Source organism: Hordeum vulgare, chromosome 2H (assembly GCF_904849725.1).
Source record: "Hordeum vulgare subsp. vulgare chromosome 2H, MorexV3_pseudomolecules_assembly, whole genome shotgun sequence".
Classification (NCBI taxonomy): domain Eukaryota; kingdom Viridiplantae; phylum Streptophyta; class Magnoliopsida; order Poales; family Poaceae; genus Hordeum; species Hordeum vulgare.
In genome coordinates, this window is record NC_058519.1 from 620,866,400 (window position 1) to 620,885,068 (window position 18,669).

Here is an 18,669-nt window from a genome sequence, read left to right on the forward strand (position 1 = left end):
CGTGCCTCCTTAAATCAAGTTCTCAATCGTCTTTGACAGGTATACGGGTGGCTCCTACGGCTCCAACCGTTAACCATCTCCTGTTTGCAGATGATAGCTTGTTGCTTTTCAAGGCTAGTGGGGAGGGATCAATTTTGGTGTCAAACCTACTCGATACGTATTGTAATGCCTCCGGACAGAGGATCAACAACGAGAAATCTTCCATTTTCTTTAGCAAGGGATGCCCTGTGCAGACGAGATAAACTGTTAAGAACAACTTACAGGTACACAATGAATCTCTCGGCGAATGCTACCTTGGCATGCCTACCGATGTGGGCCACTCGAAAAATGGCACATTCAAATATTTGCGAGACCGCGCCTGGGAGAAGATTAAAGGATGGATGGCAAAGTTACTCTCAGCAGCCAGAAAGGAAGTTCTCATAAAATCTGTTGCACAAGCTATTCCTATGTACTCGATGGCATGCTTCAGGCTGCCGCAGGGTCTATGTGAGAGCATAACATCTACCATCAGACAGTTCTGGTGGGGTTCTAAGCAAGGGAGAAGGAAGCCCAACTGGATGGTATGGGATTCTATGACCATGCCAAAACATTTGGGAGGCTTGGGATTTCGAGACATGGATATTTTTATCCTTGTACTACTAGCAAGGCAGGCCTGGCACACACTGACGGGCAGTTCATCGCTGAGTGCTCGAATTCTAAAGGCCGTCTACTTCCTAGAGTGCTCTTTGCTCCAAACTGAATTAGGGGCACACCCATCCCAGATTTGGCGGGCGATTCTAGATGGCCGGGATATCTTGGCGCAAGGGATCATTTGACGAGTCGGGGACGGACATGCAACGAAGATATGGTGTCACAATTGGACCCCGAGGGACAACTTCAAGCAGCCCATCACTGCTCTTGTTCCAAACCCCCCAGAGAGAGCTGCTCAGCTCATAGATGTCACCACCTCAAGCTGGAAGGAGGATGTAGTCCGTACTGTTTTTACTCATTTTGATGCAGAGGCTATTCTCCAAATCCCGTTGTGTATGCGTCAGGTGGCAGTTTTTTGGGCTTGGCATGAGGAGCCTCGCAGACGTTTCAGTGTTCGGTCAGCATACCGAATGATTCTCAAGACTAAGCATAGCCGGGAGGCATGGCTGAATGAGGAGGGTGGAATGTCTTACGATCGACACGAAACCAGCAAATGGTCTATGATCTAGCATCTGCAGGTACCCTCCAAGATCAAAGTGTTTTTATGTCGGCTTGCAAGATTGTCAATGCCGACGGGTTCTGTCCTGAAGCATCGACATATGGCGACAAAGGATACTTGCCTTCTGTGTGGGGCGGTGGATACCTGGAAGCATGCGCTGATCACTTGTCCATTGGCGGCAAGTGTATGGGCTCTGGCACCGGAGGATCTAGTTCAGTCCATGGTCGAGCAAGGGGAGGAAAATCCAAAAGAATGGTCGTTTGCACTCCACGAATCATTACCCAAGGACCTCTTCGTCCGTTTGGTGGTTACGCTTTGGGGCCTTTGGGGTGTCAGACGGAAGGCAATCCATTAGGGCATCTTTCAATCCCCATACTCGGTAAACAACTTCACATCAAGCTACTTGGCCGACCTGCAGTTCCTCAATCCAAAGCATCCAGCTGTAGCTGCGCCTCCTCGTGTGAGACCATCTACATGGCTGCCCCCTACCACCGGCAATGCAAAGATGAATGTGGATGTTGTTGTGTCCATAGATGGTTTTGGTGCGGTGGGGGTGATCTGCCGGGATCACAACGGTACGTTCATGGGTGCTTCGATTCTTGCCTTCCGAGATATTGTGGACCCGCCGACCCTTGAATCCCTTGCCATCAGAGAAGCCCTTGCCCTGGTAGACGACCTATATGTGAGAAGACTCCAGGTGGCATTGGATTGCAAAGTAGTGATATAAGATATAACGAAAGAGAATTCAACTACCTATGAAGCGGTAATACATGAGATTGTTGATCACGCTGTAGTTTTTGATTTTTATACCTTTAGTCATGAATTTAGGAGTTCCAATTATAAGGCTCACAACGTTGCGAAGCATGCTTTGACTCTCGGAGATGGTCGCCATGTTTGGTCAGGACATCCCGAAAATCTCCCATCCTCCATGTAAAGTGACTGATTTAATGAAGCTTGACGATGTTGTCTAAAAAAAAATAGCGCCCCTCACTCCTCGTCTGGCGACCGCTGCCGCCGCCGCCTCGTAGCCCGGAATCTCGACTAGCCCTGCCGGCCATCGCCTTAATGCTAGCCATCATCAACACCAGCACCGCAACCTGAGAGCTTGGGCATGCCATGGGTATGGGATCGGAGCCTCGGCAGCAACGCCGCCGTCCCTGCGCCATCGTCATTGACCAACCCAGGCAGCCGGAGCTCCCACGAGGAGACACACATGCTCTGGTAGACTGAGCTCTTCCTAGTCCGGAGGCAAATCTGCTCCATCCGCAGTTCAGAGGGGAAGAACTGCGCGCGATAATGGCCAGGGCCGCGGACTACTACTCTCTCCTCCAGAGCTGCATGAGCTGCTTCCGGCAAGGCAGGTCCATCCACCACAGGTTCGTCGCGTCCGCCTCTCCCCCGGACCTGCACCTCAGCACCAAGCTCGTCCTATTCTATGCCAAGCACGGCGACGTGGCCTCCGCCCGCAGGATGTTCGACGGAATGCCGCACCGGAGCGTCGTGTCCTGGACGGCCATGGTCTCGGGGTACTCCAGGAACGGCCTCCCACGGGAGGCGCTGGAGCTGTTCGCCCTCATGTGTGCGTCCGGCGACACCAGGCCGAACCAGTTCACGTATGGCAGCGTGGCCAGCGCATGCGCGGCGGTTGGGTGCGCGAGGAGCGGGGAGCAGGTGCACGCTTGCGCGGCCAAGGGGAGGTTTGCTGGGGATATGTTCGTGCAGAGTGCCCTGATGGACATGTACCTGAGGTGCGGGTCGGTGGAGGATGCGAGGCGGATCTTTGCGGCAATGGAGAGGAAGGATGTGGTTTCTTGGAATGCCTTGCTCAGGGGTTTTGTGGAGCGTGGGCATTGCAATGACGCGCTTGGGTTGTTATCCTCAATGCTGAGAGAAGGTATGTGCTGGCTTCAAATCTGCTATTTATCTCGCTACGTGCTGCCCTGAAATGTGTGGACCCTGTTCACAACAAATCCACGCCCTTTATTGTATTCATTCATAGTGTGTCATGCTATGCCATGCTATAGTTAAGAAAGACTAATGTGATAGTACCAAGCTTAAGACTCTCTGAATATATAATTTTTTCTCGACGAAATGTATCAGACAGGGTAACCAAACTTTAGTCATCTCTGAGGTAACGTTGACATAAAATTAGCACTGCTCAATTTCTGTTTGTGTTTTAGGATTGTTAGTTTAAATTCTGTTATGCTGTTGTTGAATATTCAAAATGCATTTTTTTCCTTGATTGTTAATCATTCACATATATTTTTGGCAGAAATGCTGCCTGACCATTTCACATTTGGAAGTGCTCTAAAAGCTTGTGGAGCAGTCAGTGTGCTCACTAACACAGAGCTGATTCACACTTGTATAATAAAGTTGGGCTACTGGAGCGAAAAGGTTGTTATTGGATCACTTATTGATGCTTATGCAAAATGTCGGAGCATGAGAAGTGCACGAGTGATATATGACTCCATTTGTGAACCAGACCTTGTGTCGTCTACTGCACTTATCAGTGGGTACTCCATGGATAAAAACCATACTGAAGATGCAATGGAGCTCTTCTGCAAGATTTATCGCAGGGGTTTGAGGATTGATGGTGTTCTGTTAAGCTCTTTGCTTGGCCTTTGTGCTAATGTGTCATGTCTCAGATTTGGAACACAGATTCATGCTTACATGTGCAAAAAACAGCCAATGGGAGACGTGGCATTGGACAACTCTCTAGTTGATATGTATGCAAAGGCAGGAGAATTTTCAGATGCCAGGCGCGCTTTTGATGAAATGCCCTGCCGAAATGTGGTTTCATGGACTTCACTCATTACTGCCTGTGGGAAAAATGGTTTTGGGGGAGATGCTGTGAGCCTTTTTGAGAGGATGGTGGAGGATGGTGTGAAGCCAAACGATGTGACATTCCTTTCTCTTCTGTCTGCGTGTGGTCATTCTGGTCTGATGAGCAAAGGGATGGAGTATTTCACTTCCATGATGAGCAAGTATGGTATTGATCCAAGAGCTGAGCATTACAGTTCTGCCATCGACCTTCTTGGCCGTGGAGGTCAGTTAGATGATGCATGGAAGCTAGTGGAGAATGTGGATACTGAACCCAACTCGTCAATATTGGGCGCTATGCTTGGAGCTTGTAAAACGCATGGAAATATTCCTCTCGGAGAAACTGCAGCCAAGAATCTTATCAGTAAAGGTGCTGAGAGTTCTGTACACTATACCGTGCTTGCAAACATGTATGCAGAATCTAATTTATGGGAGGAGGCTCAAAGTACAAGGAAATTAATGGCTGAAGCATCTGGTGGCAAGGAAGCTGGTTGCAGTGTCCTCTGAAGATTACTAATAAAGTTTTGCTTTCCAAGATATTCAGATAATGGTCATTTTCCCTGATAGATGTACCAGATGCATCTGTATCACTCTCAGACCTTTGCCCACAATGAACCTGACCAATCCAACATGTAGAGCTTCCACATCTTTGTTAACTCTAAACGACGTCAGAACCTTACCTGTTTGATTAAGCAGTGAGAATCTTATGACTTATCAGCAGCCATCATGTTGGTTCAGGGTAAGTGCAAATTATGCTTAATATTAAAACTTTTGTATAGTTTGTTCGTTTGGATACTCCCTCCGTTCCTAAATATAAGTCTTTTAAGATATTTCACTAGGAGTCTACATACGAAGCAAAATGAGTGAATCTACACTCTAAAGTATGTCTATATACATCCGTATGTAGTTCACTAATGAAATCTCTTTAAAGACTTATATTTAGGAACGGAGGGAGTACATCTGTTGGGTTACATTCCCTGTGAATGCATATCTTGCAACTTTTACTAACTGTAAAAGATTTGCGGATGCATGTTTGACTCATAAAGTCTTGTCATTTGTCAGCATTCTCAATTATGTCCGTTGTATTGATTGTACAGTTACAGGTTTATGATATTAACCCTTTTTTCTTAGCATTTATCAGCTGATACCTATAAGAATACTGTAAAACATGCAGTGGATTAACCAGTTTGTTATTCCCTTCTGTACATGACTATAGGGCGATGCACCTTTTCCCACTCTACGCTTTCCATTTCTCTTTTCATGTGGTTACAAATGTTGATTATTTTTTTCAAATAGGTGGACACATGATTTATGACTAATCTGTGATCCTTCCTTTATATGTTGGAATCTGACAGTGCCAATATCATGGCCTTGATCTATTGCATACCCTGTGTTGGTGTCGGGTGAAGCAGATCTTAAACTTTTAAGTCTCGAGAAACCAAAAGCCACCACGTTTCAGTTACTAAGTAAATAATTGAATATGTTATCGAACCCATGTGCTGTTGACTTAAGTTTTGTTTGTTTAGTTGTTTACCTTGTAAAATATGTTAATCACTACTTCGATCTGAACTGCACAAATTTTTTTATGTGCCTTTGTAGAAAATGTCATATTTGTTGAGAATGGCATACATTTTTTCAGTATCATATTGTAGTATAGTCCTGATTGATACGCCAAGCTTGCTCGTCAGCTCGATCATGACGAATCATAGAACTGAAACGTCTTCTTATTTAGCTTGCATGCATTTGACAAGTGGTTGCTGCTCTATGAACTAGCATTGTACGGTTATTCTTCTTTCACATTATTTGCTTTCAAATTGCATCTGACGATAATTATTACCAGAATCAGTCGTTCCCTAAATAATATTAAAATAGGGGATGATAACAGATAGCAACTTACAGTTCAAGTCTGTGATTTGGCACTTTTTAGGAACATGCCGTATTCACATCTTAAGAGTGTCGGTTACACAAGTGCATGGTCCACGATGGATGGTCATTATTCATCCAATGCCTGTTGGCTAAAATAACTTGTAACTGGTAGATTGCAGATCCTTAACTTCTGGAACACTTGCTATCCAATCATACTCCCTAGATGCCTCATCCGAGACCATTCTTCAATTCTTGTACATCCACGCTAACCACAGGATTCCTGAAATACTGACATTCAATCATATGCCGAAGTCTTAGGCCATCTACTGGCTGCGTGATATAAGAAAGTAGTACAGCTGTATGGGCATGTAGGCTTCTAGAGCCACTATACTAATATAGAGCAAAATGGCTTGCTTACATCACTTATGTGCAAGCTAAGCAACTGAACTATATAAAGCAGGCTGTGAGCTCTAGTTCACCTCAAAAATCAGCAAGGACATTCACAACATGGTTTACAGACTCCTCTTTGGATTTCTCCTTCCTCTTGTCCTACAACCCTCCTTAGTGTTGTGCAATCCAGCAGAGTTGAAGGTTGGCTTTTACCAATACACATGCCCGTATGCAGAAGTCATTGTTCGCGATGAGATGGCCAGGATCATCTCCCACGTCCCAAGCCTCGCTGGTCCTCTGCTTCGCATGCACTTCCACGACTGTTTTGTGAATGTGTGCACACACCTTAGTCTCTTCTGAACCGCTTCAGTTTAATTTAGAGATGTACTGAACTGTTTGTGCTGTGCAGGGTTGCGATGGTTCTGTTCTTCTTGATAGCATACCAGGATTACCATCCGAAAAGGAATCGGAACCGAACCTCAGCCTGCGAGGCTTCGGCACAATTGACCTTGTCAAGGCTAAGCTGGAGCAAGCCTGCCCTGGAGTGGTCTCCTGTGCTGATATCCTAGCTCTTGTGGCAAGGGATGTTGTACTACTGGTAAGAACTAGCAGCTCATTAATTTTGGTTTGTTCTTCAAGTAAGATAAGTTAACATAGTTCAGGAAAATGGGAAGGATAGAACGATTCAGGCCAACAGTGGTGGCAGAACCCACACGATTTAGACTGCTTTCACTAAGTTTGATAATCTTTTATTTACTTATTTCTGGAAAGTATCTGCTCTCTTGCTAAGCCAACTTTCGTTTTCACTATGCAACAGACCCATGGGCCTTACTGGAATGTCCCAACTGGGCGGCGAGACGGGTTGAGATCGGTGAAGGATGACGCTTTGAACAACCTACCCCCACCCTTTTTCGATGCCATCCGTAATCTGAACCAGTTCTTCATCCCGAAGGGCCTTGATGCAAAGGATCAGGTGGTTCTGCTAGGTATATACTACTCGTACTATTCTTCAGGAACTAAGCTCAATGCAGCATTATCTAATACAGTATAAGCTAGGCATCTTCTCTCCTAGTTTTGCGTAGGCTATGCTCTTCTCCGTTGTAGTTTATCTGAACTTCCCCGATCCCAACGAATCTCTAGTTGCATTCTCCAATAAAGGTGCTCATTTGCATGCACAACTAAGCAATGGGTTAATGAAGCAAGGCCGTATGCTGCATGCACGTGCCAAGTCAACAGAGACCTGGGAAAACAAAACTTTGTGGGCTCTTGTAGTTGAACTGCATGATGCAAGACCAAGAGTCACTTTGCTCTGGTAGAAAAAAAACAAAGTATAGCTCCTTATTCAAAAATTAGTAAGTACTCCCTCTGTAAACGAATATAAAAGTATTTAGATAACTAAGATAATGATCTAAACGCTCTTATATTAGTTTACGGAGGGAGTACAGTACATTATTTGCTATTCGTTTTGCACACGCAGAAGAATGGGAGAAGAAAAACTCTGCAGTTCACGATAACTAGGAATGTGTTGCAACTTTATTTCTGATTGTCTTGCAACCGTACAAAATATATACGATGAAAATTCCCGATTATTGCAAATATGGCAATTCAAGCTCTGTAGGAAACTGTGGAAACTGACACATTCTATCTTGTTCATGCATTGACAGGGGGGCACACCCTGGGGACCTCCCACTGCTCGTCCTTCTCGGACCGGCTGTACAACTTCAGCGGCACGCAGATGACAGACCCGGCGCTGAACAAGCAGTATGCGGAGCGGCTGAAGAGCAAGTGCAGGCCCGGCGACACAACGACGCTGGTGGAGATGGACCCAGGGAGCTTCCGGACATTCGACGCGAGCTACTACCGTCACGTCGCCAGGGGCAGGGCGCTCTTCACCTCGGACGAGACGCTCATGCTGGATCCCTTCACCAGGGACTACGTCCAACGCCAGGCGTCCGTCGCCATGGCCGGCAGCTATCCTGCGGAGTTCTTCGCAGACTTCGTGGCGTCCATGGTGAAGATGGGGAACATGCAGGTGCTCACCGGCGCGCAGGGCGAGGTCAGGCGGCGCTGCACCGCCGTGAACCAGATGGGCATGTAGGCCGGTGGCCTGTCTGATCATACATCAGCTCGTAAATTATTGAATTCTATTGGTATTGTATGATTGATGTGTATTACGCGCGTGCATTGTGTGCATAATGTATTGTTCGTTTGTACGTCCGGTGTATTCAAATTCGAATAAAATGTTTGCTTGATTGATTGGGTAAAATAATGTCCTCCTCGGCTCCGCCTGCCTCGATGAGCGCACCACAACAGAGAGAAGTGGAGTTTGTATTTTCCGATTATTGTCGGCTGCGTGCACGTACAGGAAACTTGAGGCTGGGTGGGATATGCTTCTGGCAGAAGAGTTTACTTGGTGCTCTGGATATTCTGTTTCCATAGGCCGTACCTATAGCTAGCTAATGGATTAAGCATAACAGCAAATTAAGCTAGCTCCACATGCATGGACGTGGACCACGCCATTCACTCGTCAACCCTTCAAGCTTGTCACACACTCCTTGTACGCTAACTTTCCAGCCTTTCGTTTATATATGTACGGTAAATTTGTAGTTAAGGCCAGTTGCGAGTAAAAAGCAGATAATTAATTAATAATTGTACGAGACGATAATTAATTAATAATTGTACGAGACCCGGATTTACAATGGTTTCAGATTACTAAGGACAGATAAGAGGACCCTGATAAGTGCAGTGCGTCACGTACGGGCACATGGCAACTCCGGTTCTGACATTTTTCGATGGCAATTCTAGACAAATTTCAACGATACACGGTAAGTTTGCATCAAAAATAGGCTGAAGGATGAAAGTTGTCATGCTTCTCAACTAAAATTGCCATCTTCACGTGACTGAACTTACTATAAAAAATGTACGGAGTTACCATGTGCTCATGCTTGACATTCAACACTTACCAGAGTCCTTTAGTATACACCACATTTCTTTGCTCGTCCAATGGTATCATCCCAAGTTTCCCAACCGAAAGACGAGGAATATGCCCTACACCAAAGCTCGAAGAAACCTAGCTGGTCTAGCTTTGGCATCTCCATCCCATCGCTTTCCGTTCCCTTCCACTTTCTTCCAAGAATCGCCTCTCCAACGTATAACTCAGACGAACGTAATTAAACATTTAAACTTGCAGTGCATGCACCGCCATGCTCGCCGACACGGACACGGCGACCATGCACAGACCAAACGAGCACGCACGCACCATGCCGCCGACCACCACGACGACGGCCGGCTGGCTCCACCGCCCGCTCCCGAGGGAGCGGCCGCACCTGACCCGCTGCACCAAGAACGTCTGCTCGGCGTTCCTCACCCTGCTCCTCGTCGCCGGCGTGCTCCTCTTCGTCGCCTACCTCGCCGTGCGCCCGCACAGGCCGCGCTTCCACGTCACCGCCTTCGCCGCCGCTGGCATCCAGCAGGCCGGCGCCGCCGTGGTCCTCTCCGGGCAGCTCTCCATCCGTAACCCGAACCAGGACGTGGGCTTCTTCTACGACCGGCTCTACATGTCCGTGCTCTACCGCCAGTACGGCGCCGTCGTCAAGGACCACGACCTGGCCGGCGGCGCGCCCATGTACCAGCCGCCCAAGACCACGTCGCCCCTCGCCTTCGAGGGCGTCGCCGTGCCGGCGGGCCCCGCCACGGCCGACATGGCCAGGGCCGCGGCGGAGGCAGGCGGCGCGGTGGAGTTCACGGTGAAGGTCCGGTCGAGGATCCGGGCCAAGGTGGCGGTCTGGGGGTTCCACTGGCACCCGCTCCACGTGGACTGCGACGTGGCCGTGGGGTCCGACGGGCAGCTTCTGCCGGAGGCCCGGCAGAAGCGCTGCGGCATAGACTTCTTGTAGGTGTAATCCGCCTGCCTTTCATCACTTCCAAAAAATACCCAAGGATTACATAACAAAGTGTTTAGCAACATTCCAATGTAACCCGCCTCTAGCTTATTCCTACGATAGAGTAGCTAGTTAACATCCTGTTATCTTTTTTTATGAACACAATACAAACGCAAGCCTTCGTATAAACACAAACGTACATATGCTCATCCTTATAAACGCACACCCTATTTCTATGAACGCCGACGATGAGACGTCTCCTTCCATTGAATACGCATTGCAAAATTCTAAAAGAAATTCAGAAATAATGCAAGCATCAGGACTTGAATCAGATGGGCTCATCCAACCACATGTTGGCTCGCATCTTTATCTTTACCTAATAATAAAGGACAGACTGTTTCTGGTCATACGTCATTCAAATTACCCTCAAAATTGACGAGAATTATCCACCAATGCCAACAGTAAGTGAAGAAAAGTGATTTGTTTTTTATTTTAAAATCGCCACTAGGTTCTGTTCTTATACACGGATACAGTCTTATAACATGATAACACAAGCATCACGATGGTTAAGGTCATAGTTGTCCACACAAGAGATCAGGGTTTGATCTTTGTGTCTACTCCTTTTTTCTTCCCTTTTCCTCTCTTAAGGGCGTCTCCTCCTACGGCATGCGGTAATGGGCCGGTCCATATGCAGGTCATGGCGTCACCTGTTATCTATTTTCTTTTACTTTTTCATTTTTGTTTTTGTTTTTTCTTCTCTAAACTAATTCTGGATTTTGAAAAGAATCAAATTTCAAAAATATTGTAACTTTTGAAAAAAGGGAGAAATGATAATCTGTTTGTGATGATAAAATATTCCAAAAATCATAAAATGTTTATGAGTTTCTACCTTTTTCCCTTTTTTCTCTCTTAAGGGCGCCTCCTCCTACATCGTGCGGTAATGGGCCGGTCCATATGCGGGTCATGGCGCCCCCTGTTATCTATTTTCTTTTATTTTCTCATTTCTGTTTTTGTTTTTTCTTCTCTAAATTAATTACGGATTTTCAAAAGAACCAAATTTCAAAATATTGTGAGTTTTAAAAAAAGAGAAAAATGATAATCAGTTTGTGAATTAAAAAATTATTCAGAAAATCATAAAATGTTCATGTGTTTAAAAACTTCCTCGCATATTATAAAAACATATGATTTCAAATAAATTTGCATGAAATAAATTTTTTTCATGAGTTTTAAAAAATGATCCCATATTCAAAGCATATTCAGGAATTTGAAAAATATGTCCATCAGCTTTTAGAAACTGTTTATAAAATTTAAAACACATCCGTAAATAATGAACAAAATGAACGGTCCCTTACGTAGAGGTTTTATTAGGAGATTTGTAGATGTCGTTTTATGATTTTATTTAATCGCTCGCGTCAGCAAAAGAAGGTTTACGTCTTTTGTACAACACTGAGCCCAAACAAAATGGACACAAGTTTTTATGGGTTAGCTCTTTTACGCTATATTAAAATGACTAAATGTTAATTTTGCTTCCATATACAACTTTGTTTATTCTGGTATCATAGTACTGGTTGTGGTAAAAACCGCTATTGTAGGTCAAGAAGAAACACACCATTCACCAGTCTAGCTCAGTCAGGATCCGTCAATGCAGTTTGCTCAACCAAAAAATATTTAGTTGTGATGCCTTAGGAAATCAAGTCATGATGAGAATCATATTTTTAGTTTTTGAAATTACCTTTTACAAGTCCCTTATCTCATCATGACATCACTCAGATATACTTTGTGAAATGATATTTTAAAAGTCCTTATCTCATCCTTGCATTTGATTCATACATTTTTTATATCTACGACACCTGCATAATCTGATATTTTTTTACTGTTATAATGCACGTGCATATTTACTAGTATTGTAAAAGAAACATTTTCTATACGTTAATTATATAAGACAAACCAAATCCTTAAGGCCTTGTTCGGTTAATCCCTCCCAGGAGGGGATTGGAGAGGATTAGAGGGGATTTGACCCTGTTTGGAACCACCCAAATTATATAATCCAGTTTTTATAATCTATTCTGTCTTCAAACAGAACAACTTATGGTGTAGATTATAAAAACTAGATGGATATATTATTAAAAACTCATAATCTACTCTATACTAGCTAAAATCAGATTATGGATTGCTAATAACCCATTACCCTTGTAAAGTTGGAGATAATTACATTCCTACCACCGCGACCCTTCTCTTTTAAAAAAAACAAAGGACAGACAGGTCATTATGCAATGTAAAACCTGAATTACAGTTTATATAATCTGGCCTCCAAACATGGTGACCTAGATTATTTTTATAAACCAGATTATATATTCTATCTTCATAATCCAGATTATCATAATCTTTTATGGTTCTAAACAGGGCCTTAGGTGGAATTTGACTTATAGAAGATTTAATCCCTCTCAATTCCCTCCAAACCCCTTCAAATATAAAGGAACCGAATAAGGCCCAATGGCTCGTTTGGTAGCCCGTAATCCCGTCGGGATCCCCCCTCAAAAACTAGGGCGGCGAGTCCGGCATCGGGTCGCAAGATCATCTGTCCTCCGGCGATAGAGACGAGTCAGCAGCCGTACTTTTCCTTCCATCAAGATCTTGACGGCCAGAGGAATCTCTGTCATGTCCCGGCGTTCGTCTTTCTCTTCCTTCGACCAAGGTCTTTTCTGGACGTGATCTTCTCCCCTCTCTCCTGTTATCCCAACTGATGCGGTGATCTCCCCGTGGTGGGAGGAGAGGATCCCCGATGGCCATGTAAATCCCCCCGAGTGGGATTAGAGCCCCTGGGATACTTTGCCCTTGTAACCAAACTAGGCCTTGTCGGGCCCATCATCACTGGTTGCTTCTCTGTATAATTTCATTGCCTCCTCCATGACTTTGGGTTGCGATAAAAGCCATGCTCTTCGCCTCCGCGACGGATGAGCTTTTAATTGGAAGAAACAGAGCAATTTTGTCAACACCGACTGCCCCTTTATCCTTTCTAGCTTTTCAAACAACAAAGGGGCAGCATGGGGATCGAAACCAGCAGCAGCAAGTAGCAACATTCCAATGTAATCCGCCTCTAGCTCGTGCCTACGATACGGAGTATATGTAAATATGTAATTAGCATCAGTCTCCATATATACATTCTTACTCTTACAAAACAGCACCTTCTAATTAGCACAAAGTAAATATTTGCATGCATACATATTCTAGGTTCATTTAATGTTTCCGAAAACTAGGTACGTATAATCCTGAGTAGCTGGAAACAACCAGGGACAAAGGCATACACAAACACTTTGTTAAGGTGCATGTATGAACAAGGTGGGTTAAAAGAAGTGATGGGTTTAATATACCTTTGTAACAATGGCGTCACAAGGAGGCGGGTTGGGAAGCACAACGTGAATATTTTGATCATCTCAATCGAGTGCCTCGCAATAACATGTCCAACCTACACACATATATATATAGAAACCAATAAACAATACTATCGGCTTCAAAATTAACAACCTCGGTGATGGAAAATGAAGAAACAAACAAACATATGTATGTACGTACGTACCTCATGCGCGATGACGGTGGCAACCTCAGCATCCGTGCTGAAATGATCAAGTAATCCCGTGTAGACTATAATCTTACCGCCGCCGGCAAAGCATGCTGCTTTCTTGAATTTGTCTTCGATAACTATCACCTCCCAGTTGAGGTGGTCGATCCAATCCAGACATGTCACCATCTGTGGCGGTTCCTTTCTTCGTTGTTCTAGCTTGCTCTTGATGGACAAGCCACGACGAATAGCGCGAATGATCTTCGAACCAATGGCGTGGACACGAACGCTTTGGTGGTGGTGCGGGTCTAGGATCTTGGAGGCGTGCTCCTTCTTGAAATTGGCAAAGACGTGCTCTGCCGTCCTGCGCACTCTCCTGGGAGAGAAGAGGACCTTGTGGGTGCGGTTGGTGTAAGGCACAGTCTCATATTCAAATTCACGGTAGATGATGATCCTTGTGCTTGAGCGGAAAATTGGTGGCACAATTGCCCTCCTGGCCCTCCACAGCGCGTGGGAGCACCCGTGAAGAGCAAAGTGGCCGGTCACCGACCTCCAGAGGGAAGTACAACAGTCCTGAGAAACATGCAATGACATAGGCATAGGTTGGCAGAAGAGTCGCATGACGCGGACGGCTGCCGGGAGGAGGGAGCGCGAGCAGCTGCTCAGGCACGTGGTACCGGAAGGAAGGAGTCCTGAATAACATGCGATGCCATAAGCATCACTCTCCCAGTTCATGATTCCTTGGTGTGTTTCTTCCCCTGTACGTGGTGCACCTTTTCTTTCCTCGAGATAGAAACAAGTTCCCACCTGTGTTTTTTCAATGTAATAAAACTGCTACCGGTGCGTGCGAGGGTGTATTTTATGCCCGCTGCCACCTGCCATTGCCGTGGAGGAGTAGGGGTCCGAATCGGATGTCCTCTCGGAAACCTACCGGGCTTTGATTTGGCGAACTACTCCCTCCGTTTCTAAATATAAGTCTTTAAAGATGTTTCATTAGTGGACTACATACGGATGTATATAGACATATTTTAGAGTGTAGATTCACTCATTTTGCTTCGTATGCAGACTCTTAGTGAAATATCTTAAAAGACTTATACTCCCTTCGTCCGGAAATACTTGTCATAGAAATAGATGTATCTAGACTTATTTTAGTTATAGATACTTTCATTTTATACATTTCTAGAACAAGTATTTCCAGACGGAGGGAGTATTTAGGAACGGAGGGAGTAGAAGGGATTTAATTCTCAGACTAGGCTGGCCTTGATTGGGCTAGGCTAGGTCAGTGCTAGGCGCCGTTGGGCAGGCCCAACTTTCGGGGGTCAGCGTCAAGCGTCCGATCTGACAACATACAGTCGTTTCATTCCTTCTTCCTATCATAGAAAAACTAACGTTTCACGCCCATAATCTAGTTTTTTTTTTTTAAATATTGCATTTTTTATTGTTTTTGAAAAATATTGCATCATCTGAATTTTTTTTTAAAATGTGATCCCGTCGGCCTAGCCAAGACCAATTAGTCCCTGTCGGTTATGTCTAGACCGACAAGCCTGTCGGTTTTGCACGCGGGCTCCTATCGGCCTTGGCTAGGCCGATTAGTACTAATCGGCCTAGCCGTGAGCAATCTCTACTATTAAAGGGGGATCTGCCGTCGTGATGGTTCGACCTCTCGTTCGCTCGTCCCCCCTTTTCATCCTTCCACCGATTTTTTTTAATCCCTTCATAAACCAGTCAAAAAACCGCACCCATCTAGGATCCCGCCGCACTAGAGAACGAACCCACCTTTCCCACCCCTTGTCGCTACAAAAAAACTGCCACGTTTCCCACCCCACCTCTCCCCACCCCTCATTCCACCACCACCGTGGAGCACCCTCGGATCAGACACCGGATACGTGGCTCCCCACGGCCGCCCTCCCTCTCTCTTCACCCCACCCCACAGCCGCCGACCTCCGTCCGTGGCCGCTAGCGAGCGAGCGAGACTTGTAGACGGGACACAGGTCCACGACTCCGGGGAGCCCACCCGGGATCCATCCTTCCCTGGCGCCGGCGACGAGAACACAGACAGCTCCGCGGGTAAAGATCGATCCACGCCCCGCCCCACCCCCTGCTCCTCTCCCCGACATTTATGGTTCTCGATGTACTGACGAGACAACGCCGGCAACCGGGTAGAGCCGGAGGGACAGGGAGGTGGGAGCTTGGAGAAGGCGACGTGAAATGCTCTTCTTCTTCTTCTTCTTCTTCTTCTTCTTCTTCTTCTTCTTGCCGCCCCACGCAGTAGCTTCTCGTTGGGGAGGAGGCGCCCCCTGAGCGCGGTTCGACTGACGGATCACTGGTAATTAGCTCTGCTTTGTCCCCCTTCCTCTCTCCCTGGAGCCCGCTGCTTATTGTTTTTGTGTTCCGTGTGGCCGTGGACTGGATCACGGAATCATGGCGCCTTTGCCTTTCTCGTGGGGGTGCCACTGTCACCCGATTCTATTCCCCTTTTTCTTTCACCGTTCGGCAAATATCTCCACTTGTCGGCATGGAACAGGGGAAATGCCTTTTTTCCTTGGTCACAACCACAAGCATGGTATATTAGTACCCAATTTTGCAGAAAAGCCTGATAAAATATGTTGCTGGAAGCGTTGCAATCAGCCATGGTCATGGATACCACTGACCCGGGCTACTGGCTCAACTGGAGGTTCGTGCTCTGCGCCACCTGGGTCTACTCCTGCATGGCCCTGGCGTGCTACTTGATTTGGAAGTACGAGGGGCCCAGTTCGCCGGCCGGCAATGACGAGGGGGTCGACAGAGAGGAGGCGCGGCCCAGGATCGGACTCGGAGTTGTGTATCTTGATGATTGCTGGAAGCCGTGCCTTGATGAGATCCATCCTGCTTGGTTGCTGGCTTTTCGCCTTGTGTCGTTCTTGTTTATGGCTTAGGTGATTATCTATGATGTTATTGTCGATGGGTGGACCGTCTTCCTTTACTACACCCACTAAGCTACTTCATCTTTCCTCGTGTTACTACCTGTAAAGCAAATTGTCCATTTCATATCAAGTAATATTCACAAAATTATTTGATTCTGTTTGTTCTCTACATTTGATAGGTGGACCTTCTTGCTTGTCACCTTGTACTTTGGGGTATGTTTTTTGCTACAATAAACTCATTGTGACCACTTATTCTTACCTACACATGAGAATGACAACAACATATTATGCCAAAATTTGTTGTATTGTGCATGCTTGCTCATTGCCTATTTTGTTGGCACTTACTAGGTGATACCTTTAACGTGCACCTTTTTCATATTTAGCTTGGCTCGGTGCTTTCGGTTTATGGATGTTATCAATACGCTTGCAAGATGGATAAATCTGATGCAGAACGTGGTTCTTATATCATTGCTCCCATGGAGGAAAGTACATACGACAATTCCATCAAAAGTTCTTGTTTGAATAAAACACATGATGGTCGGGAAATTGCAGGATTTTGGGGCTACCTGTTTCAGATCATGTTTCAGGTAACTCGTCATATACATTTGAGTACAAAATGCACATGCTTTTCTGAGTTTTAATTGCTGAACAATAGGTGTGTTGTGACTTATGCAGAAAAAAACGAAAAAAACATAATCTGAAAGTGTAATTGCTTGACATGTAATTCTTCTACATTATTGTAGCTATTCGCTTAACTAAAAGCATTATGAACTGTGGCCGGCTCATGAACGGTGATGATTACATGTTTGGTGTTTGTTGCCCACCCAATTTTGATCTGCTTGTTTTCAGACAAATGCAGGTGATGTGATGCTTACTGATATGGTGTTTTGGTTCATTATGTACCCTTTCCTTGCATGGAATCAATACCAAATGAGTTTTGTGAGTTTTCAATCAGAGATTTTACAAACTGTATTCTCTTGGACCTTTTATCATACTAAGGTTATTATGTGAGGAGATACTGTAGAAGAAGAGGTTATTCCATGAGGCATGCAAAAGAAGGGTCAGGGATTAAGATTAGGCCATTAGGATCCTCGGATCAGATCGAAACCAGGAAAATCATCACGAAGCCAGACATGTACTGTAAAAAAAGGATTGTAAGTAGTAAATTGAGAGTTTTGGAGTTCCCCGTAATTGCATAAAAAATGTGCAGCTTAGTGTTGTGTTACTTTAGATAATTGTGTTACTTTTGGGTTGGGGTGGATTCTGGAGTGGGATTGGTTCTGTTTGAACTTATTAGCTTTGTAATATGGTTTTGTCCCTTTTGCACATTGTCAGTTAGGTGGTCAAATTTTGCCCTTGGAGCACATGCACATGGGAGGCACGCCGCGGACCACCACCGCCTTGTTATTGAGCGCATCAGTGCGCAACTGGCCCATGAAGGGTTGGTGACGGTACTCAAGTAGATGCAGAGTGTGGCTATGAACTCCTCTCGCGGCTTGGCAGCGGCACCGGACAAAGCATGCATCGGGTACGCCCTATCTTTCTGCGGTTGTTGGTAATACAACACTTGCCCTGTCGTCCCTAACACGCGCACTGTCCAAGCTACTCCTCTCATGCCCCATATCAGCCAAGACGATGGTGTTCGTCCACCTGCAGTAGTCGCCCAATCATCTGTGTCACTGTGTGTTATCTCATGTGAGCTTCTCTCTCTCCAGTTGGTGCCTCTTGTTCCCATTCATTCACCCGTTTTGTGAGCGTGCAGTTTGATGTGTGCACTTGTGATTTTTTTCTTTGCATGAAGTTAACACATGGGATGAATCTGGCATGATGGATTTAGCTCAGTTGAAGATGGTTCTAGGTAATCAGTCTGTATATGGAAAGATAAAATGTTCTTATCCATTAATGTTCCAATGGTAGGGAAGGGTGACCTTAGTCTAATTATGGTCAACAGGTGGACTATTGAGTTGCCGATGTCTGAATGTGAGTAATCTTTTCCATATGTGCTTGGTTTGCGAACTCATTGGATAAATTTATCTCTCCACTGTTATTCTGAATAATTGC

General features: G+C 45.5%; 3 protein-coding genes and 1 pseudogene across 5 annotated transcripts; 3 read left to right on the plus strand and 1 right to left on the minus strand.

Annotated features, from left to right (window-relative positions):
* The first annotated feature begins 2,205 nt into the window (after positions 1-2,205).
* On the plus strand, positions 2,206-4,777 carry LOC123427937 (pentatricopeptide repeat-containing protein At3g20730-like). Its single transcript, XM_045112076.1, has 2 exons — positions 2,206-3,083; positions 3,462-4,777. The coding sequence occupies exons 1-2, from the start codon at positions 2,486-2,488 to the stop codon at positions 4,514-4,516; spliced, it is 1,653 nt and encodes a 550-aa protein (XP_044968011.1). The 5' UTR covers positions 2,206-2,485; the 3' UTR covers positions 4,517-4,777.
* Positions 4,538-8,531, plus strand: LOC123427939 (peroxidase 1-like). 3 transcript variants are annotated; one of them, XM_045112079.1, is made up of 5 exons: positions 4,538-4,748; positions 6,501-6,598; positions 6,675-6,863; positions 7,083-7,251; positions 7,930-8,531. In XM_045112079.1, the coding sequence occupies exons 1-5, from the start codon at positions 4,736-4,738 to the stop codon at positions 8,361-8,363; spliced, it is 903 nt and encodes a 300-aa protein (XP_044968014.1). In that variant the 5' UTR covers positions 4,538-4,735; the 3' UTR covers positions 8,364-8,531. The 3 variants fall into 3 exon arrangements, with proteins under 3 accessions (XP_044968014.1, XP_044968015.1, XP_044968013.1); XM_045112080.1 differs by lacking the exon at positions 6,501-6,598 and having other exon boundaries at positions 4,540-4,748; XM_045112078.1 differs by lacking the exon at positions 4,538-4,748 and having other exon boundaries at positions 5,901-6,598.
* A 4,461-nt stretch (positions 8,532-12,992) lies between these two features.
* LOC123428792 (mitochondrial metalloendopeptidase OMA1-like) lies at positions 12,993-14,440 on the minus strand. The gene is made up of 3 exons (XM_045112935.1): positions 13,724-14,440; positions 13,518-13,612; positions 12,993-13,254 (listed from the first exon to the last, which is right to left on the minus strand). The coding sequence occupies exons 1-3, from the start codon at positions 14,438-14,440 to the stop codon at positions 12,993-12,995; spliced, it is 1,074 nt and encodes a 357-aa protein (XP_044968870.1).
* A 1,880-nt stretch (positions 14,441-16,320) lies between these two features.
* Positions 16,321-18,057, plus strand: LOC123428793 (annotated as a pseudogene).
* Positions 18,058-18,669: the final 612 nt, after the last annotated feature.